General features: G+C 42.8%; 1 protein-coding gene across 2 annotated transcripts in view; it reads right to left on the bottom strand.

Annotated features, from left to right (window-relative positions):
• Window positions 1-23,209, bottom strand: part of wnk4a (WNK lysine deficient protein kinase 4a) — a 94,093-nt gene that overhangs the window by 39,217 nt on the left and 31,667 nt on the right. Inside the window, exons 4-6 of one of the 2 annotated variants that reach the window (XM_072248785.1) lie at window positions 21,285-21,442; window positions 6,732-6,820; window positions 4,124-4,343 (exon numbers count right to left, since the gene is read on the bottom strand). In XM_072248785.1, the coding sequence (XP_072104886.1) occupies window positions 4,124-4,343; window positions 6,732-6,820; window positions 21,285-21,442 (467 nt within the window). Of the gene's footprint in view, window positions 1-4,123; window positions 4,347-6,731; window positions 6,821-21,284; window positions 21,443-23,209 lie in introns of both variants that reach the window. The other variant, XM_072248784.1, reaches the window with a different exon arrangement.

Consider the following 23,209-nt stretch of genomic DNA (forward strand, 5'->3'; position numbering starts at 1 on the left):
GACTTAATGCAATTATGGAAGTGATCCCACGACAGGAGTATTTTGCGCAGCTCCATAAGACATAGGAACAGAATGCGATCATTCGGCCCATCAAGTCTGCTCCACCATTCTATCATGGCTGATTTATTACCCTCTTACCACATTCTCCTGCCTTCTGCCTGTAACCTTTGACTCCTTGACTAATCAAGAACCTATTAACCTCTGCTTTAAATATACCAAAATGACTTGACCTCTCCAGCCATCTGTGCTAATGAATCCCACAGATTCACCATCCTCTAGCTAAAGAAATTCCTACTCATCGCAGTTCTAAATGGACATCTCTCTATTCTGAGACTGTCTATTCTAGACTCCCCACTCAAAGAAACATCCTCTCCATGTCCACTCTGTCTAGGCCTTTCAATATTCAGTAGGTTTCAATGCAATCCATTATTTCATTCCCAGAATCATTCTCATAAATGTCCTCTGGACCTTCTCCAGTGCCAGCATATCTTTTCTTACATAAGGGGCCCAAAACTGCTCACAATACTTGCAAGTGTGGTCTGACCAATGCCTTATAAAGCCTCAGCATTATATCCTTGCTTTTACATTCTAGTCCTCTCAAAATGAATGTTAACATTGTATTTGCCTTCCTTACCATTGAGTCAAACTACAAGTTAACCTTTAGGGAATCCTGCACAAGGACTCCAAAGTCCCTTTGAACCTCTGATTTTTGAATTTTCTCCCCATTTAGAAAATAGTCTATGCTTTTATTCCTTCCACCAAGTGCATGACTGTACACTTCCCTACACAATTTTCCATCTGCCACTTCTTTGCCCATTCTCCCAATCTGTCTAAGTCATTCTGCAGACCCCCTGCTTCCTCAACGCTACCTGTCCCTCTACCCATCTCCATATGGTCTGTAAACTTGGCCACAAAGCCATCATTCCATCGTCCAAATCACTGTATACCATTAAAAGGGGTGGTCCTAACACTGACACCTTCGGCATACCATTAGTCACTGGCAGCCAACCGGAATAGGCCCTTTGCCTCCTGCCAGTCAGCCAATCTTCTATCTATGCTATTATCTTTCCTGTACACCATGGGGATGGGTTATTTATCTTGTTAAGCAGCTTCATATGCAGCACCTTGTCAAGGGTCTTCCAAAAATCCAAATAAACAATATCCACTGACTCTCCTTTGTTATCCTGCCTGTTATTTGCTCAAAGAATTCTAGCAGATTCTTCGAGCACGATTTCCCCTTAAGGAACCCATGCTGACTTTGGCCTATTTTATCGTGTGCCTCCAAGTGCCCTGAAACCTCGTCCTTAATAATAGATCCAAAATCTTCCCAACAATCTCTTCAACAACCTCTTTCTGAACCCTGTGGTGTAGTCCACCTTGTCCAGGTGACTTATCTACCTTCAGACCTTTCCGCTTCCCAAGCACCTTCTATTAATAAGAACAACTGAGCACTTTTCTGCCCTCAGATTCTCTCAAATTTCTGGCATACTGCTCAGTCTTCCACAGTGGAGACGACGCAAAATATTTAAATTCCTCTGCCATTTCTTTCTCCCCCATTACTACCTCTCCACTGTCATTTTCCAGCTGTCCGATATCCATTCTTGCCTCTTTTTACTGTTTATATATCTGAAAAACATTTGGTTTCCTTTTTTATATTATAGGCTAGCTTACCTTGGTTTTTAAAAACTTCCCAATTCTCTAATTTCCCAGTAGTTTTTGTTATATTAAGTGTTATGCTTTGTAACTGCAAAACATTAAACTAATTCAAGGGGAGACACGGGAGTCCGAAATGCAGGTCTAACTTGTATTTACTTTTGCTTTTATGCTGTCTTTGACTTTCCTTGTCATCCTCACTTAGGAATACTTTGATCAGTCTTGTCCCCTTACCCAAGGAAGATTAAAGGTGTCACGAGCCTTGTGGCCCATCAGGCCAGTGCTTATGCCGTTTTCTGTGGCATGAAGCGACTGAGAGTACGAGACTCCCCTGCCCGCAGGATAGGACGCCAGTCTATCGCAAGGTTAACCTCCAGCATTTTTGCTGGTACCCATTCTCAGCTGGGTAGACTGGGTGGTTAAGTGCTTTGCTCAAGGACACACACGCTGCCCTGGCCGAGGCTCGAACCCACAACCTTCAGATCGTTAGTCCAACGCCCTAACCACTTGGTCACGTGCCACATTACCCAAGGAAGGATTACTTCAATACAGGGAGTGTAACTAGGATTCGACAAACAGATTCACAGAGTAGTTACGGTATTAAAGGAAGTCATTTTTGGCCACTGGATCAGTACTAGTTCTTTGTAAGAGCAATCTAACTAGATTTACAAATTCTTCTCTTTCAGATATTTATTCAGACTCCCTCTACTTCCAATACTACCGAACAATGCCTTCCAGACTTTAAATACTTGCACTGTATGAACAATTTTCCTCATATCACTTTTTGTTCTTGAGGCAATCACTCTCATTCTATGTTTCCCAGATCTTAAACCTTCTGACAAATGGAAACAGTTCTATACTCATTATGATTTTAATTACTTGTATCAGATGTCTTTGCAACTTCCTCTGGTTCATGGAAAACAATGTACGCAGTCTATCCACATAGCCAATGTCCATTAGTCCTGCCATGATTGAAGTAACTTTCTGATGTACTCTCTCGAGAGCCTTTGGAATTTTTCAGGTAGCATTGGGAACTGGACCACAATACCCAGAAAGTGGCCAAATCAGTGTTTTATAGAAGTTAGTCATCAGATTGATTACGGAAACAACAGGAATTCTGCAGATGCTGGAAATTCAAGCAACACACATCAAAGTTGCTGGTGAACGCAGCAGGCCAGGCAGCATCTCTAGGAAGAGGTGCAGTCGACGTTTCGGGCCGAGACCCTTCGTCAGGTCCTGACGAAGGGTCTCAGATTGATTACAGGGATGTTTGTGGCTAGAGATAGGCTAGAATTTAGAAGGATTGGAAATAATCTTACTGAAAGATATAAATTTCTTACTGGACTTCACAGAACAGCAACAGGAATGAAGAATACCAGACTCAGGGGCCAGAATCTCAAAATAAGAGGTTAGCCATTCGCTACAGAGAAAAAAATCTTTCACCCAGGGATTTTGAAATGGAGAAATGAAGCTCAATCACTGAGAATGACTGAATATACACTCAGTATCTAAGACAACAATTGATTTATTTTTGAGTATTAATGGAAATGGTGTTGACAAAGGAAAGTGATGCTGAGATAAAAGATAAGCAGTGATTGCACTGACTGATTCAGCAGCACAACAGGGATGAAAAGCCTGCTTCTGCTTCTTCTCATGCTCTTAATTATTCAAGGTTATTTTTAACAATTACAATATAAAGAATATTTGCCTGATTTACTTTTAGATCCCATCGTAGCACATTCAGATTGCCACATTGCTGTATGTGGGATCCAGCTACCTGTGGCACATTGAATTATACTATAGTTATATATACTCAATGGCTACTTTACACCTGTACACCTGCTTGTTAATGCAAATATCTAATCAGTCGATCATGTGGCAGCAACTCAGCATAAAAGCACGCAGACATGGTCAAGATGTTCAGTTGTTGTTCAGACCAAATGCAAGAATGGGGAAGAAATGTGAACGAAGTGACTTTGACTGTGGAATAATCGTTGGTGTCAGATGGGGTGGTTCGAATATCTCAGAAACTGCGGATCCTCTGAGATTTTCATGCACAACAGTCTCTAGATTTCACAGAGACTGGTGTGAAAAACAAAAAAAAACATCCAGTGAGTGGCAATTCTGTGGGCAAAAACACTCTTTTAATGAGAGATGTCAGAGGAGAATGGCCAGACTGGATCAAGCTGACAGGAAGGTGACAGTAGCTCCAATAACCGTGCATTACAACAGTGGTATGCAGAAGAGCATCTCTGAACGCACATCACATCCAACCTTGAAATGGATTGGCTTCAGCAGCAGAAGACCACGAACAAACAGTCAGTGGCTACTTTATTAGTTACAGGACATACCTAATGAAGTGGCCACTGAGTATACATTGGTCGCTTTAAGCAGTTTAAACCAACAGAATCTACTGTGTTATCAGTTCTAAGCAATAACACTATACAGAAGGAAGTAGCAGTAATTTTACCATTTCTTGGGCCACCTCTTCTGAAACATCCTTATATAGTTCAAAGAAGAACTCTATGGCTTTATTGTCTTTGTATTTGCCATGGAGTTTCTTTGATTCATCCATACGGAGCCAGAGCTTTAGGGCAGATTTCGCTCCATCATCTTCTTCAGCAAGTTCCACATGGACACCAGTGTCCTCTTGGAAGAATGAATGGTCAAGAAGGTCCTGAATGGTGTACCTGCTCGAAAATAGAATAGGACGCTAGGATTAAGCTAATTCCTGGATTTTGTAATTAATATTCCCTAAAGATGTTGAACTTTGAAAGTCATTTGGATTCTCAAAGTTTTGCATAAACACAGTTGCTACTTCTCGAGTAAATGCACGGTGGCAAATATTTCCAAGCATCTTCAGATTACATTGGGCAACTAATAAAAACAAATACTGGAGAAATATATCTCAGCTCTTTGAAGGTAAACTGATACCTGGCACCTTTATAGAACAAAATTTCAACATGGATTCAAGTTTTATATACATTTTTTAGACGGTCTAAATGATTTTGGGAAGATATAATTCAAATAAATATTGCAATCCTGACTTTTTAACTTGCACATTTGATCATTTGATCCTATAGGAGGGGAGTCTAGGACCAGAGGGCACAGCCTCAGAATACAAGGACATCCCTTTAGAACACAGATGAGGAGGAATTTCTTTAACCAGAGGTTGGTGAATCTGTAGAATTCACTGCCACAGACTGTTGTGGAGGCTATGTCATTGGGTATATTTAAAGGGGAGGTTGATAAGAGTCTTGATTAGAAAGGGTGTCAAAGGTTACCGGAAGCAAGCAAGTGAATGGTTTTGGAAGGGATAATAAATCAGCCATGGCAGAATGGTGGAGCAGACTCGATGTTCCGAATAGCCTATTTCTGCTCTTATGTCTTATAATCTTATGGAGAGAGTGAGAATATGGCATCGAGACGAGGATCAACTGTGATTATACTGCTTGGTCAACAGCTGAATGGGTTAACCAACACCTATTTTTTATATTAAGCACCACTAAACTACCTGTACAATGTCACAACATTGTCTCTTTAGATTCATGATTAGATATCTTTCAAGGTTTATGCCGTTATGATTTTCTAACTGTAATTACACTCTCTGCTCAAGTGACCTTTGGACAATTAAAGGAGGCTTTTCATCTGCAAGTGATCTCAATAAAGTGGTGCACAAAAAAGCCTGGAGATGAAAGATTCTTTATCTGTCTTTCAGTGATAACAGGAAGAGGCAGATAAAATGTATTGGACCAGGAACAGGGGTGCAGATGTGGGGATGGATTAGATTTCACGCTGCAAAATGGTCAAGTTCTTTGTGCTTTGCTCTTCTTTAGGCATTCAATTGCTACCTCAACCACCAGTGTGACTGCAGGAAGGTCATGCTCGTTATCAGGCAGAGGCACTCCACCCACCATGTTAATGCAAGCAGATATATAGCTGTCCAAGGTCCTTGAGTTGAACTGGACTTTCCACTTTACATTAAGGGGCCTAACACTTGTTCAGACTTCCACCTATGTCAAATTATGCTAGGGTAAAACAGTTTAAAAGATATCTAAAATGCCCTTTTAGAAGGCACAAATGTTGGGACTATTCTCACCTGAATGCAGAACAAGCAGGAGCTGGAGCCAATCCCAATCCCAATTTTAAACAACTTGTTCCTCTACATTCACTATCACCATTTGTAAGCTGCTCTCCCTTGTGTGCTGTGGCCCTATGTTTGAACAACCCCACAACCCTCTACTGCAACTCAAGGGTAGCCTCTGTTTTCCCTCATGAACCACCAGTATCTATGTTGCCTCTGCCGTCTCTCCATTCTCTGAGCACTGACTTTCCTCCTGATTGCTTTACCTTCCCTCAAACCTCATTTACCTTCCATTTCCTCATTCCTGCTCATCCTATCCCACAGCCCCTCCTGATTTGGTCAACACATTACTCTTTGGGTCATCACATCAGTGTGGTCTTCACGGGCAAATGATGCCTATTGGATGCCCACAGCTCAGTCAGGGTGAAGCCAAAGGCCCATTGTTGCTTTGTGCCACAGGCCTATCCCTTCCGATATGGGTCCGTCTCTGCACACAAGATCCTGGCTGCTTTTGAATGAAAACTTCTCGTTCACATTTCTGGAAACAGTTATCATCTCAAAGCCTGTAAGTTCCCTTCAGGAATACAAATCAACTGAGTGATTAAACATTACATACTTATTCACAATCAGGAAGGCATAAAATTGTAACAAAACAAGCATGCATTTAACTGTATATGCTAATATATCATGATGTATATCAGCTTGTTTAAAGAGAAGCGACACACTATAATATAACGGGCCATTTAGAAACGTTATTAAAGTCTGACATTCTGTTTGACTTTCAAAAGTTTTTTATACATAGAATATACAGAATTAGAAAGTATACATTTCTGATACAGAAACTGAAACTTCAGCATACATTTCAATCTTTTTATTTAAAAGATGAGAAATTCCCCATGCAGTATTTGGCCACATGGATGATTCATATGTCATAAATGGACACTATTTATCAGATAACCTTCTGCCATTAGACAAATAATCACCAGATTCTTACCTCTCATCTTTGTTTTGGCGGATGCATCCTTCAATAATCTCTTTGAGTTCTGGGACTTTTACCTTGTTAAAACTGGCTGGCTTAACACCCTACAGAAAAACAACGTAAAAGTTCAGGGCAACCAAATAGATGAAAGTGTTGAATTTGATAATGATTAACTGGATAGCCTGATTTAATTATTCTAAGTAGAGGAACTAAGAAACTTTACATGTATGTTATATCCTGACATTATAACTTTGTATTTGTGACTAGAAGGCTGTAGTTATTCCTGCGCTATTACTCCACTGTGATCACTTACTGATGCAAATGGCTTGGCCTCAATCGATGAAGCAGATTCTGACCTACTTGGTCCACTGCTGGAAAATTATTGTCCAGATCATTCTCTGTGTAGGTTCCTTCATTCATTTTGCAGTGCTAGTTATTGCTCCTTACCCCACCAAGCTTTGATGGCAAGATGAATAATCATCTCCTAAGTCACCCACCCTGATATTATCCCACTCCACCCCACCCCATCATTTATGCAAACACACCCAATACTTACCTTTACCACAAATCCCTCCATCTTGATCATTCCCCCCCCAAACGTGGATCTGCTCTCTATAAACCCGTGCCAAAAATCTCCCTCTCCCCTCAATCTGTCACCCCCCCAATTCTTTTCACATCATTCTGCATTCTCTAAATATTTTACCCCCAACATTCTTCCTTTTCTCACATTCCTCTCTCCCCCATGCCCAACTTGCAACTTTTACTCCAGTTTCCTGTCACTGTAGAGAACGGGCCATTGTGAAGTGGTAAGGCCTATTGTGGTGTCATGGCTTCATGAAATAGAATGCTAGAGCCCCTGGGGCTCACATCAAACTGCTGGGATACCCAACAGAGTGCCTCTTTCATGTACACTTTAACATTCAGAAGCAGTTTTAGGCCCAAGTATTAATTACACACAAGTTTTTTTTTCCTCCATGCATTTATGTTATATATAATTTAGCACGTTATTAGCTAAATAGACACCAACCTGATAAAGATGCCAGGGAAGAACCTACAACAGGAGTTGATTTAAAGACCTTGCAACCACCAAGAGTTGCATTAAGCTACCGGCAAAAGTTGAAAAGTGTTGCACTCATATCAATGAATATGTTCAACGTTCTTCAAAATGTCAGGTGTAAACTGGGGATAAGTCCTTGCACAGTCTCAGTTTAAGCAGTGAAATGGAAATGAGCTAATTGTATAACCTCCAAAATTTTCCAACAAAGTAATCAAATCAAGGTGGATTGTGAAAGTGAATTGCAGTCTTACTGTTTATTGCACATCAACGCAGTTTATTCCTGTATGAGCTCGTAAGATGGCTTGTAAGAAAATTAAATCAGTCTTAACTGCGCTTTCTTTGTGTAACTCAGGCCATATAATGCAAATACAACTGTTACTGAGGTCAAATACATAATCAGATTGGCATCCACACAGTTCAGCATTGTTAACTAAGGTTACTCTGATGTTGCTTGTTTACCAAGACTCGTGAAACATCCCTAAACAACAGCACATTAAGACAATGGAGCAAAACGTCGCTATTGCAATAATCTAAAAAAAGTGTTCAGGTTCACAGGACCGCTTCTTCCTTTAAAGTGCATACAGTGCTGTTGAAAAAACACAGCCAGCTTGCTTCAAATAGAGTTTGAAAACAAAAGTGTTTACAGATGCTGGGATCTGGAACAAAAAAAAAGAACACAGGAACAATTCAGTGGGTCAAGCAGCATCTATAGAGGAAAAAATTGCAAGTCAATGCTTTAGGTCAGGGACCCTACAACAGGATCTCCATAGATGTTGCAAGATACACTAAGTTTTTCCAACATTTTGATTTTTGTGGTCTAATTCTGCTCCCATGTCTAATAGGCTTATGGTCTAAATTTTGAAGCCTTTATTTGCAATACAATCTTAACTTCGTAAAACTTATCCTCAGGTGACTTCCTCAACTGGGAACTGCTTTACCAGTTTTACTTACTAAAATTATTCTAGTTCCAGATCTTTTGGTGTCTCACCATTGTCCTTTTCCAACAGCATTGGCTCACAATATTCTAAATGTGGTCTGAACAATGATTTATAAATAAATTTTCAGTATTAAATCCTTGCTTTTATATTCTAGTCCTCTCAAAATGAATATTAACATTGCACTTGTATTCCATTCTACTGACTAAACCTGCAAATTAACCTTAAGGGATTCCTGCACCAGGACTTATCCCTGTATTATTTTTGGCAGACCATTGTATCTTGATCCTCCACTCCCTACCATAATCTTAAAATTAAGCTCAAATGGTTGAATAAATTTGGACAGTGATAGAAGTTACTTGGGCTACAAAATGGAAATGGAAAAGGCAAAAGAAGAGTTTCATTGTCAGATGAATGGATATCATTGGATCCCGAATTAGATCTAAGCATGAATGCTGTAATTTAGAGACAAGGCCTGTTCATAGACAAATATGGCTGCTTTAGGCTGAGCACATTATACGGTTATATTATGCAGGAACACATCCTTATGTGATTAATGACAACTAGGATTGGTGGAGAGCTGTCTGTGACCCTCTTTTCCCACAATTATACATATCCCTGAGCTCAAGAAAATGAGACATGTAGCTTTTTGCACAGCTATGTTATCTTTTCTGTAGGTCTGAATTCATAAGAATACAAAGAAACTTTGGAGGAGCTTGGTATTGGTTGGTTCTGACAAATTTCTGGCATCTATATAGTTTCTGTTATTACCTGGAGCACTTGTGATGTTCCCACTTTCTTCTTCCAACCAACCCATTCTACAGCTCTGGTTTTACTGGGGTGGGGCACAGGCTCAATCTTTGGGAACTGCAGAGCTTAAGGCCTGGCTGATTTTACCCCCTTAGCATCATCTGTGTGCAGCAGCTCTAACATCTGCCCAACGTCACTGCTGGAGCAGATGAGTAAAAAATGGGTTGTGTTGGTTTCAGGATATCACTGAGGATCCACGTGAACCAATCCCAGTGGGTTATGGCTGGTCAATAAGTCAGGTATGTAGTGTGTTTACTGGGTGCTGCAGATGTTATGTTGTGTCTGATCTGTGTGCACATATGTGTGCAAGTTGCCTCATTCTCATGATAGCAGTGACCCTTACAGTTAATCCCTGCTGATATGACAGACAGGACATCAATCAGCAACTGGTGTACAGAACTTCAGCTAACACACTGACTTATCCTCAAGTGTCCAGCAGGAGAATGAACAACTTAATACCCTATTTAAAAGGGTTGTCAATTACCTTTATGTTAGCTGTTGACTGATTCCACTGGGTTTACAACAACCGCACAGAGCTTGTTGTCCTCCAGTGTCCCTTAAAGTTATTGAGGTTTACAAGGAGTGGGTGGGTATTCATGACTGAAGGTTATTGTCTTGACTGCAAGGCTTCCATGTAAATGAATTACTCTCATTTATAAATGGGCTGTTATCCACTTTTATAGCAAGATCTGCATTTAGCACCCATCCCTAAATTGCCCTTGAAGAGCAAATTGCTGAACAACTTTGTGGGATATTTAAGGGCAATCACACTGCTCTGGGTCTGAAGTCACCTGCAAGGCAGACAGCACATTTCCTAAAAAAAGATAGTTTAAGAAAACAACAGTAGCTACAAAACACTTAATGAACTTAAAAATTAACCATTTCTCTATCCACAGCTGCTGTCTTGTGAAGTGTTCCACATTTTCTGCCTTTGTTGCACTAATTTCTTACCTTTTTTATTTCCTTTCATTGAGTAAACTGAATTTCAATTGTCTAGCCTTCTAGAATGAGGTGCGGAATGTAAACACTATGGCACCATTCCCCCTACTGTAATACCGGTGTCAGCAGTACCAACTACCCACTCACCGACAGTCCCATTTCCCCCTGTGGGTGTCCATCCGTCTGTTGGACAAAGTGGGAAAACTAAAACCATCGCAAAATGGTCATTGCAAGCCAAAGTTAAAAATCAAATGATCCAGATGCTGAAATCTGCACCTAACCAAGTTGAACATAATTTGACAACCATGGCCACAATCCACTTGTGTATTACATGTGCTTATTGCCCTGAAGTATCATTTACAGTCCTGACTCTTGGACATTCTTTACTTTTAATGTACACTTGCATCTAGTTTCCCATATACATTGAGAGGAACAGCTCTAGAAACTTTCACTGTTGAATATACCAATCAGTTTCAGATTGATTCACAATGACTTTCTGCCTAGACTACCATTTCTATCTCAGCTCTGCACAGCTGAACAGTAATACCTGAGGCGTCAATCTTGTAGAAAAATCTTCTGTGGCAGGCATTTCCAAAGCTTATTGAAAGTATCGTTGCACAAGATCTACCAGCTCTCCTTCTCACAGTAAATCTGTTGACTCTTTCATGCAGGGCAGGGTCTTCTTAATGTGAGGCGAATTCCATGATTCTCGCGAAGTACTTAATGTGTGGATCCTTGAAATTTGATATGAAGACAATGAACTAATGAATCCACCATATTTGCTTTTTAAAAGTCTTAGACTAATGAATCCACCATATTTGCTTTTTAAAAGTCTTAGACCTTAGTCAAACGACTAAGAGTCTGAGCAAAGAACTAGTGTAGGACCTATATCACTTTTATCATAACTATGTTCTATTCTTATATTTACCTTTGATATTGGAGGCCTTATGGCCCATTGAGCAACACCAGCTCTCAATTATCGATTCCCCCCACTAACTACCCTCTAACTTATGGTCTCTCATCAACACCCTCCCCCACCCCCCAGTTTGTTTGTCACCTGGCTAAACCAGGAGCAATTTACAGTAGGTTATTAACCCACTAACCCACATCTACAGGATGAACGAAAGAAGTATCCAGAAGAAAGTCATGTAGTCAAAGGGAGGACATGCAACACCGATCGCACTCAAAGCCAGGATCACACTGAACACTTACAGTTGCACCACAGCACTGCCCCTTTCCTATTACCCTGGAAACCATTTATGACATGGTCTGACTAACTGCCTCCTTAACTTTCCACAAGATGTATCATCTGCTGCACTGGCCCCAGGTTAAGTTCATCCAGCCTGTTCTTTCAATCACAGTCCCAACAATTATCCAAACTCTGTTAAATAAACGCCTTTCCTGTTCCTGAGAACTTCAAAGAGAACAATTTGCTTTGGTTTATAGAATGTTTAAATGCATAAATAATAGAGAAACATTCGGCTTTAAGGCATTAAGGTTTTAGCCATAGGCATATTTCCATTACGCTAACATTTTCACTCTTGCACAATGCAGTGAGGCAGTCTGAAAATGTTTTCGACTTTCAGTGGGCAATGAAACATAACTGATTGTTCAGTCTTACTTCCACCCAGGGAAATTAACAGTTTTATTTTGTAAAGGTGCCCTTGTTTCCCTTGAAAACCCATTACATGCTGCTTTGAACAAACTCTTGATCATTACTGGGTCGGTGATTCTAGACGAGTTCAGTGACAGGGTGTAGGTGAGGATGGGACAATCTATGGTGGTGAAGGGTCAATTAGAAAATTGGTTCCACATTGAAAGGAAAAAAATCCTATTGAGAACAAATTAAAACCAGGAGATGGAAACTGACTCAAAATATGGCTCCAGGCTTCATGTTTCCAAGAGCAATGAATCTGGTTTCCTGGTCAAGGCCTTGGTTTATAATTCTGCCCATGGGTAACCCAGGTAAGGAGTGGACAGGAGAATGGGGGAGGGGTGGATCCCAACCAGTTTCTCCTACTTGGGTTCCAAAGTCTGAAGACAAGTCAAGGCTGGAATGTTGTATTGGAGGGGAGGAGAAGATGGCAGTGCGACACAGTGCACGCGGCCACTCCGAAATGATATCATATTTGTTAAGTAGGTACCATGCCAATCCTGATTTGATGGAGACAGACGTGAGAAGCACGGTGGAACATCTGGAGAAACTTCTGAAATGCCTGCTTCGCTGCCGCTGCTACTGCGCGATCGAGAATCTCCGGAGGGGAAGGCCCCAAATCCTCGGCTTTGCCTACTGCCTGTTGCCGGGGTCGGGGTCGAAGCGCTTGGCAGAGATGGTGCTCGGTGTTGGAGGGCTGGTCGGAGGCTCAAAGCTCTAGGACGGACTCAAGAGTCGGCTGTGGTCGGGTGCTTCCAGGGTGCTGCATCGGCAAGTTTGCGGCGCTGGAGGTTCATGGCAGGGAGAGATTTTTTTCTTCCTTCTACCGTCTGCGTGAGATGATGGGATTTTCGAGAGACTTTGAGACTTTTTTTTACCGTGCCCATGGTCTGTTCTTTATCAAATTATGGTATTGCTTTGCACTGTTGTAACTATATGTTATAATTATGTGGTTTTTGTCAGTTTTTCAGTCTTCGTTTGTCTTGTGTTTCTGTGATATCATTCTGGAGGAACATTGTATCATTTCTTAATGCATGCATTACTAAATGACAATAAAAGAGTCCTCATAATTTAATCTAATCAAATCTAAAGGCATACACCTAGAGGTTCCTAGCACTCCTTGACACTGGACGCAGTCCAGTGCTACCTTGATGTCAAAGGCAGTCTCAGCTCCTATATTTATCTCTTTATTTGAACTGATGTTGAGGCTTTATAAAGCATCAGTCAGACCACATTTGGAGAATCTTAGCAGTTTTGAGCCCCATATCTAAGAAAGGATGTACTGGCATTGAAGAAGGTCAAAAGGAGGCTTATGAGAATGATCTTAGGATTGAAAGAGTTAATGTATGAGGAGCATTTGATAGCTCTGGGCCTGTACTCACTAGAGTTTAGAAGAATAAGGGGCATCTCATTGAAACCTATTGAATATTGAAAGGTTTAGATAGGGTGCTTCGATAGAGGGCTTCAATGTTTCTACCATTCATTCTATGGGGTTCTTGTTTCACGGATGTCCATGAAGAGTAAGAATTTCAGGTTGTATACTGTATACATTCTCTGATATTAAAATGAACCTTTGAACTTTTGAGTGTTCATGAACAGAATGTTTTCAATAGTGGGAGAATCTAGGACTAGATGGCAGTGCCTCAAAATAGATTAGAACAGAGATGAGGAGGAATTTCATTAGCTAGAGGTTGGTGAATCTGTGGAATTCATTGCCAAAAGTGGCTGTGGAGGCCGAGCCACTGGTATTTTTAAAGCAAAGGTTGGTAAGTTCTTGATTAGTAATTGTGTCAAAGGCTACAGGAAAAAGGCAGGAGAATGGGGATGAGAGAAAAAATAAATCAGCTATGATCAAATGGCGGAGCAGGCTCGATGGGCCAAATGGCCTAATTCTACTCCCATGTCTTATGGCCTCATGGCCAATGCTATATGACACTATATTTGTGATCTGACTCTGTTACTAGTCCCAGGAAATTCTTGTTTAAGCAGCTATTCTGACTGGGTTGCGGCTTCCAACAGATGAGTAACATCAAAGAACAGCAGCACACTCTTTCATACCCTAAGCGCCGTAACACCACCATTTCAATTCACGCTCTTGGAGGTAAAAGTTTAAGATCATGATACAGAGCCTTTTACAAATTTAGCTATACGATCTTAACCAGGATCCACGCTGGATGATATCTCAGTGGTGGAGTACTATTGAGCCTACTAGTTTTACTGTTGAGTCAACAGGAGTCACAGTTTCATGGTGATCAATTAGCAAACTGTTCAACATCATAAACTTGCATAATCCTTGATTATGGATGTCCAGTCCTTATATACTTCCATCTCCCATCAGGAAGGTCTCAAAGCTCTCCACTTCTTTTTGGATTCCAGACCTAATCAGTTCCCCTCTATCACCACTCTGCTCCGTCTAGCGGAATTAGTCCTTACTCTTAATAATTTCTCCTTTGGCTCCTCCCACTTCCTCCAAACTAAAGGTGTAGCTATGGGCACCCGTATGGGTCCTAGCTATGCCTGCCTTTTTGTTGGCTTTGTGGAACAATCTATGTTCCGTGCCTATTCTGGTATCTGTCCTCCACTTTCCCTTCGCTACATCGACGACTGCATTGGCGCTGCTTCCTGCACGCATGCAGAACTCGTTGACTTTATTAACTTTGCCTCCAACTTTCACCCTGCCCTCAAGTTTACCTGGTCCATTTCCGACACCTCCCTCCCCTTTCTAGATCTTTCTGTCTCTGTCTCTGGGGACAGCTTATCCACTGATGTCTACTATAACCCTACTGACTCTCACAGCTATCTGGACTATTCCTCTTCTCACCCTGTCTCTTGCAAAAACGCCATCCCCTTCTCGCAATTCCTCCGTCTCCGCCGCATCTGCTCTCAGGATGAGGCTTTTCATTCTAGGACGAGGGAGATGTCTTCCTTTTTTAAAGAAAGGGGCTTCCCTTCCTCCACTATCAACTCTGCTCTTAAACGCATCTCCCCCATTTCACGTACATCTGCTCTCACTCCATCCTCCCGCCACCCCACTAGGAATAGGGTTCCCCTGGTCCTCACCTACCACCCCACCAGCCTCCGGGTCCAACATATTATTCTCCGTAACTTCCGCCACCTCCAACGGGATCCCACCACTAAGCACATCTTTCCCTCCCCCCCTCTCTCTGCATTCCGCAGGGATCGCTCCCTACGCAACTCCCTTGTCCATTTGTCCCCCCCAACCCTCCCCACTGATCTCCCTCCTGGCACTTATCCTTGTAAGCGGAACAAGTGCTACACATGCCCTTACACTTCCTCCCTTACCACCATTCAGGGCCCCAAACAGTCCTTCCAGGTGAGGCAACACTTCACCTGTGAGTCGACTGGGGTGATATACTGCGTCCGGTGCTCCCGATGTGGCCTTTTATATATTGGCGAGACCCGACGCAGACTGGGAGACCGCTTTGCTGAACATCTACGCTCTGCCCGCCAGAGAAATCAGGATCTCCCAGTGGCCACACATTTTAATTCCACGTCCCATTCCCATTCTGACGTGTCTATCCACGGCCTCCTCTGCTGTAAAGATGAAGCCACACTCAGGTTGGAGGAACAACACCTTATATTCCGTCTGGGTAGCCTCCAACCTGGTGGCATGAACATCGACTTCTCTAACTTCCGCTAAGGCCCCACCTCCCCCTCGTACCCCATCTGTTACTTATTTTTATGCACACATTCTTTCTCTCTCTCTCCCTTTTCTCCCTCTGTCCCTCTGAATATGCCTCTTGCCCATCCTCTGGGTCCCCCCCTCCTTGTCTTTCTTCCCGGACCTCCTGTCCCATGATCCTCTCATGTCCCCTTTGCCTATCACCTGTCCAGCTCTTGGCTCCATCCCTCCCCCTCCTGTCTTCTCCTATCATTTTGGATCTCCCCCTCCCCCTCCAACTTTCAAATCCCTTACTCACTCTTCCTTCAGTTAGTCCTGACGAAGGGTCTCGGCCTGAAACATCGACTGCACCTCTTCCTACAGATGCTGCCTGGCCTGCTGCATCAACCAGCAACTTTGATGTGTGTTGCTAATCCTTGATTGTCTTTGCTTTGCTTGAGTTGTGTTTAACTGACTCCAAATTGTGCAATGCATACCATCAACAGGTTCCTGCCAAAGCTGGACTCCTGCCAAGGCAGTGTGGACAGGGCCAACGAACTTATCCTGTTCTTTAACAGATTTGACATTGTGGCCCCCGCCCATCCCCCACATGAGCCATCTGTTGTCGGCCCCCAACCAACACATATTCCACTCTCCCCTCCTACCCCTCCTCACAGTCCCCCACCCTGCTCTGATGACTATACCCCTTCCCCACACGAAACCACCACGGTGGGCTTCACAGCTGAACAGGTGAGAAGACAGCTGAAACGTCTCAACCTAAGCAAGGCTGCAGGCCCGGATGGTGTCAGCACCAGGGTGCTCAAATCCTGTGCCCCTCAGCTATGTGGAGTACTTCGCCATGTATTCAACCTCCGGAGGGTTCCTGTACTGTGGAAGACATCCTGCCTCGTCCCTGTGCCGAAGACGCCGCGCCCCAGCGGCCTCAATGACTACAGACCGGTGGCATTGACCTCCCACATCATGAAGACCCTGGAGAGACTTGTTCTGGAGCTGCTCCAGCCTAGGGTCAGGCCACACTTAGATCCCTTCCAGTTTGCCTACCAGCCCCGACTAGGAGTTGAGGATGCCATCGTCTACCTGCTGAACCGTGTCTACACCCACCTGGACAAGCCAGCGAGCACTGTGAGAGTCATGTTTTTTGACTTCTCCAGTGTGTTCAACACCATCCGCCCTGCTCTGCTGGGGGAGAAGCTGACAGCGATACAGGTGGATGCTTTCCTGGTGTCGTGGATTCTTGATTACCTGACTGGCAGACCACAGTACGTGTGCTTGCAACACTGTGTGTCCGACAGAGTGATCAGCAGCACTGGGGCTCCACAGGGGACTGTCTTGTCTCCCTTTCTCTTCACCATTTACACCTCGGACTTCAACTACTGCACAGAGTCTTGTCATCTTCAGAAGTTTTCTGATGACTCTGCCATAGTTGGATGCATCAGCAAGGGAGATGAGGCTGAGTACAGGGCTACGGTAGGAAACTTTGTCACATGATGTGAGCAGAATTATCTGCAGCTTAATGTGAAAAAGACTAAGGAGCTGGTGGTAGACCTGAGGAGAGCTAAGGTACCGGTGACCCCTGTTTCCATCCAGGGGGTCAGTGTGGACATGGTGGAGGATTACAAATACCTGGGGATACGAATTGACAATAAACTGGACTGGTCAAAGAACACTGAAGCTGTCTACAAGGGTCAGAGCCGTCTCTATTTCCTGAGGAGACTGAGGTCCTTTAACATCTGCCGGACGATGCTGAGGATGTTCTACGAGTCTGTGGTGGCCAGTGCTATCATGTTTGCTGTTGTGTGCTGGGGCAGCAGGCTGAGGGTAGCAGACACCAACAGAATCAGCAAACTCATTCGTAAGGCCAGTGATGTTGTGGGGATGGAACTGGACTCTCTGATGGTGGTGTCTGAAAAGAGGATGCTGTCCAAGTTGCATGCCATCTTGGACAATGTCTCCCATCCACTACATAATGTACTGGGTGGGCACAGGAGTACATTCAGCCAGAGACTCATTCCACCGAGATGCAACACAGAGCGTCATAGGAAGTCATTCCTGCCTGTGGCCATGAAACTTTACAACTCCTCCCTTGGAGGGTCAGACACCCTGAGCCAATAGGCTGGTCCTGGACTTATTTCCTGGCACAATTTACATATCTACATATTACTATTTAACTATTTATGGTTTTATCACTATTTATTATTATGGTGCAACTGTAACGAAAACCAATTTCCCCCAGGATCAATAAAGTATGACTATGACTATGATGAGACAACAAGCTGTTCTCAGTCATACAATGTATTCTTAATATTGTGTGGGCTTATACAGTAACCTATAGTCTTTGTTTCTATTGCAATCACTTCTGGAAAGCTTACACCAACTGAATTGAAGACCTTCATATCAACTGAGATGTCGACTTTCATTTGAAGACTTTGGTAATTTATCATATCTCCATGCAGTACTCTGGGAGTGATGCATGTTACATATGTGTCTTGGGGATGTAATATTATTAATACTTCAGAATCAGATTTATTGTCACTGACAGAAGTTGTGAAATTTGGGATTTTGTCGCAGCAGTACAGTGCAGGCATAACATATTACTATATACCTCATAGCATATAACATGTACCTCATCAACACTGGAGAACTCCCATCCACTGCTACCTAACTCATAGTTCCCTTACCCCTCACTGCTTGCTTCTACCTCCTACCCAAGATCCACAAACCAGATTGTCTGGGTAGGCCTATTGCCTCTGTCTGCTTCTGCCCCACTGAACTTGTGTCTGCATATCTCGACTCCATTCTATCCCCCTTGGTTCAGTCTCTTCCCACCTACATCCCTGAAACTTCTCATATCCTTGATCCCCTCAGTAACCTGGCCGTGACCCCCTCATTTTCACCATGGATGTTCAGTCCCTATACACTTCTATCCCCTATCAAGAAGGCCTCAAAGCTCGCTGTCTCTTTGTTGACAAAAGAACCAACCAGTTCCCCTCCACTACCACCCTCTTCCATCTGGCTGAACTGGTCCTCACCCTCAACAATTTCTCCTTTGGCTCCTCCCACTTTCTCCAAATTCCAGGGGTAGCCTGGGCATCCACGTGGGTGCCAGCTATGCCCGCCTCTTCATTAGCTATGTAGAACAGTCCATGTTCAAGGCTTTCCCCGGTAATGCTCCCCAACTCTTCCTTGGCTACATTGACAACTGCATCAGTGCTGCTTCATGCACCCATGCAGAGCTTGTCAATTTAATCAACTTTGCCTCTAACTTCCACCCTGTCTTTAAATTCACTGGTCCATCCCTGACAGCTCCCTCTCCTTTTCCGATCTCTCTGTCTCCATCTCTGAAGACAAACTGTTGACCGACATCTTTTATAAATCTACCAATTTCCACGGTTATATTGATTATACCTCTACCTGTCCCATCTCCTGTAAAAATGCTCTCCCCTTTCCTCAGTTTCTTTGCCTCCGCCGCATCTGTTCCCAGGACATGGCTTCCCATTCCAGAACATTAGAGATGTCCTCTTTCTTCAAAGAATGGGGTTTCCCTCCCTCCACTATTGATGCTGCCCCTCACTTGTACTCCTCCATTTCCTGAACATCCACACTCACCTCATCTTCCCACCACCTTAACAGCGATGGAGTTCCTCTTGTCCTTACCTACCACCCCATGAGCCTCCGTATCTATCACATCATCCTCCACAATCTCCACCATCTCCAAAGGGATCGTACCACCAAATATATCTTTATCTGCATCCCCCTTTCCACTTTCCACAGGGATCGCTCTCCCGTGATTCTCTTGCCCGTTTGTCCCTTCTCACTAATATCTCTTGCAGCACTTATTCTTGAAAGTGGCCAAAGTGCTAAACCTCAGGGCTCCAGGCAAAGCAACACTTCAGCTGTGAATCTGCTGGGGTTGTCTGTTGTGTCTGGTGCTCCTGATGTGGCCTCTTCTACATTAGTGAGAACTGTTGTAAATTGGAGGACCACTTCGTTGAGCACCTCCGCTCCATCCGCCAGAAGCGGAACTTCCCCATGGCCAAACATTTCAATTCTGATTCCAATTCCCGTTCTGGTTCGGTCCATGGCCTCTTTTTGTGCCAAGATGAGGCCATCCTCAGGGTGGAGGAGCAACACCTTATATTCTGTCTGGGTAACCTCCAACCTGATGACATGAATATTGATTTCTCCTTCCAGTAAAAAAATTCCCCCCCTTCTTCCATTCCCCACTCTAACCTTTTACTTCTCACCTGCCTGTTACTTCCCCTGGGTCCTCTCCTCCTTCCTTTTCTCCCATGATTGTAACAGATTTAACAACAAAATACAACAATTTTCTGAATGATTTGGCTAACTTTTATCTGTCAATCAACAGGAACAAAAAAAAAATGTAGGTTAGCTAGCTTATGTAATTACTGTGAGCCATTTTGAGATGTCCTAAATAACATTAGTAACGCTCAGTTTCTCCTCCATTTATTTAGGAAAAGCTAATAAATGTCTTGAAATTAAAGAAAAAATCAGTTGCAACAACTTATGTTTATATCAGTTTAGCAGAGCAGATGTCTCAAATGATCACCAAACTAAATCTAAAACAAATATTAGGCCAATTGATAAGAATTTGGTTCAAGAAATAGTTTAAAAATTATGTTGTAAAGGAAGAGAAAGAGATCGGAAGAGACAACGTTTAGGGAGGGAATTACAGTGTTTAGGAAATGGTAGCTGAAAGCACAATGGGAGAAATGCAGGAATCAGGAGTGATTAGGATAGGAATACCAGAATTGGAGAAATGCAGTTGGAGGAGATTACTGGGATAGAGACACAATGCAGGTCAACAGCAGTAGGTGAATGGGTAAGATAAATTTAACTTTATTTGTCACGTGTACATTGAAACACACAGTGAAATGCATCGTTTACATCAATGATCAACACAGTCCGAGATGTGCTGGGTGCAGCCCACAAGTGTCACCATACTTCCGACACCAACGTAGCATGCCCACAATTTACTAACCCTGACCCGTACATTTTTGGAATATGGTGGTCACAAGGAGAATGTGCAAACTCCTTAGAAGCAGTGGCAGGAATTCAATCCCGATCTTGAACCTGGATCTCACAGCTGGTGCTGTAAAGCATTATGCTAACTGCTACGTTCATGTGCTGCGCTCTGTGGAGCCTGCTGTGTAGTGGGGAAAGCTAGCAGGGTATGGAGTGCATAAAATTGTTGTGTGTGAGATGAAGGACTTCAATCAAGAATGGATTGCAGCAATTAACGCAAGGTAACAAAGGTCCTGATGTGGGTTTTGACAGCAGATAAGTGAAGCTAGAGGCATAGCTGTGCGAGTTTGCTGAGGTGGAAATCCTAGAACGTGTAAATGGCAACTTTGATTCACAAATTAGTTCTTCAGTTCTCAAAATAGAAAACTAAAGTTAGTCCTGATGAAGGGTCTTGGCCCGACACGTCGATTGTACCTCTTCTTATAGATGCTGCCTGGCCTGCTGCATTCACCAGCATCTTATGTGTGTTGCTTAAGTTTCTACTTACACTTGTTACTTTGCGATATATCTGGGCTGCATTATGGCACTCTGAGTATGGGTATTCTGAGGTGGCCATTTCCAATAAGCACATGCCAAATGCATAAACATCAACCGCTTCATCGTATTTTTCCTCGTACATCTCAGGGGCCATAAATTCTGGAGTACCTAAAACAAGGAAGGTTGTGTTAAGCTATTAAATGCTACCATATTTCATGTGAAGGATTTTGATTAAACACAATCACAATGGTCAGCAACTCTGGTGCCAAAATTGGCTGTTAATTTTCATTAGAGAAATGCTCACTTGTATCAATAAATACCCTCAGAGGCACCTGCTCGTTAATGCTAAATCTAATGAGACAATTGTGTGGTAGCAACTCAATGCACAGGAGCATACAGACATGGTCACGTGGTTCAGTCGTTGTTCATACCAAATATCAGAATGGGGAAGAAACGTGATCTAAGTGACTATGATTGTGCAATGATAATTGGTGCCAAATGGGGTCTCTCAGAAACTGCTGGTCTCCTGGGATTTTCATGCACAACAGTCTCTGGAGTTTATAGACAATGGTGTGGAAAACAAAGCAAAAACCATGCAGTGAGTGGCAGTTCTGTGGGTGAAACTGCCTTGTTAATGAGGGAGGGCAGAGGAGAATGACCAGGCTGACAGGAAGGCAACAGTAACTCAATTAACCACGTGTTAAACTAATGGTGTGTAGAAGAGTATCTCTGAAGGCACAACATGTCAAACCTTGAAGTGGATGGGCTACAGCAGCAGAAGATCATGAACATACACTCAGTGGCCACTTTATTAGTTCAGGAGACACCTAATAAAGTGGCCACTGGGTATATATTAATGTTATATATTCTGAATTAAGGTGAAAGAAGGGAACATATTTGTACTGGCTTGTCTCTTACTCCTGCTCTTTGTCTATTATTTCTCATTTCTAGTTTGATTTGTTAATTCATACTTTCTGTTTAGTGGATGCTGTCACTGACTTATTTTAATGACTACCTCTTTGCCTTCTCTTTGCTTTCACTTTTGCTGTTTTGCATTTGCTGTTCTCAGTCAATTGGGCTAATGAACATGTCCGTGTTATACATCCACTGGACATTCCCTGCTGTTAGTTCTAAAAATACTTTGTCAAAGAGACAATGTTTGCCCTCTCCTTTGAAACAGATTAAGCTAGTATGCAACTGTACACATTTGGTGACCTCTTCTGAGTGTTGCGTTAAATAACCTTGAATATTTGGCTTGAGTACAGACTATCTGCATTTGAATGCTGTTTTGTCTTCACATCAAATCCGTCCTAGCCTTTGATCAATGAAATATAAGATTATGTGTTAATTCTAAGTGGTTTAATTCACTTTTAGACTACGGGAAAGACCAGGTGCAAAGTATGGGCTCATTATCTTCTGCCTCTGCAGCATGATATTCTGTGTAACTTTACTATTGACACAAAATATTTTGTGTAGGTAGTCCATGCTACTGAAGCATAAATTGGGTGTGATTTATGTAGAAATGGGTGCACCTATCCATTCACTCTGGATTCATGCCAATTTTGTGCAAAGAGGATTTTTTTTCCAATTCAGTCCTAGGTGAGTGTAGATCACAGGCTGGCACCTAAATGAAACACTATAGCTACTTAGACAGAAGTGGAACTTTATCGTGGTTGCAATGCTAAATCCATTTCTCGACCCGTTAACAGCGATGTCGCTGGATCCATGTGTTTGAGGAAGCGGATTTGTAAGGTCCTTATCTGATTGTTGCTAAGTTTATTTGTACTTTTTTCCCACAATTGTTCCAATTTTGGTTGTCTTGAAACTCTATGGCAATTGTTAGGAATAGTTAACCTCTCCATCACTGATATAATCTGTATAATGAGCTTCCCCTGAACTGGCAAAAGAGGGATAGTCTCAAATCAGGCAGAACTA

This window comes from Mobula birostris, chromosome X (assembly GCF_030028105.1).
Source record: "Mobula birostris isolate sMobBir1 chromosome X, sMobBir1.hap1, whole genome shotgun sequence".
Taxonomy (NCBI): domain Eukaryota; kingdom Metazoa; phylum Chordata; class Chondrichthyes; order Myliobatiformes; family Myliobatidae; genus Mobula; species Mobula birostris.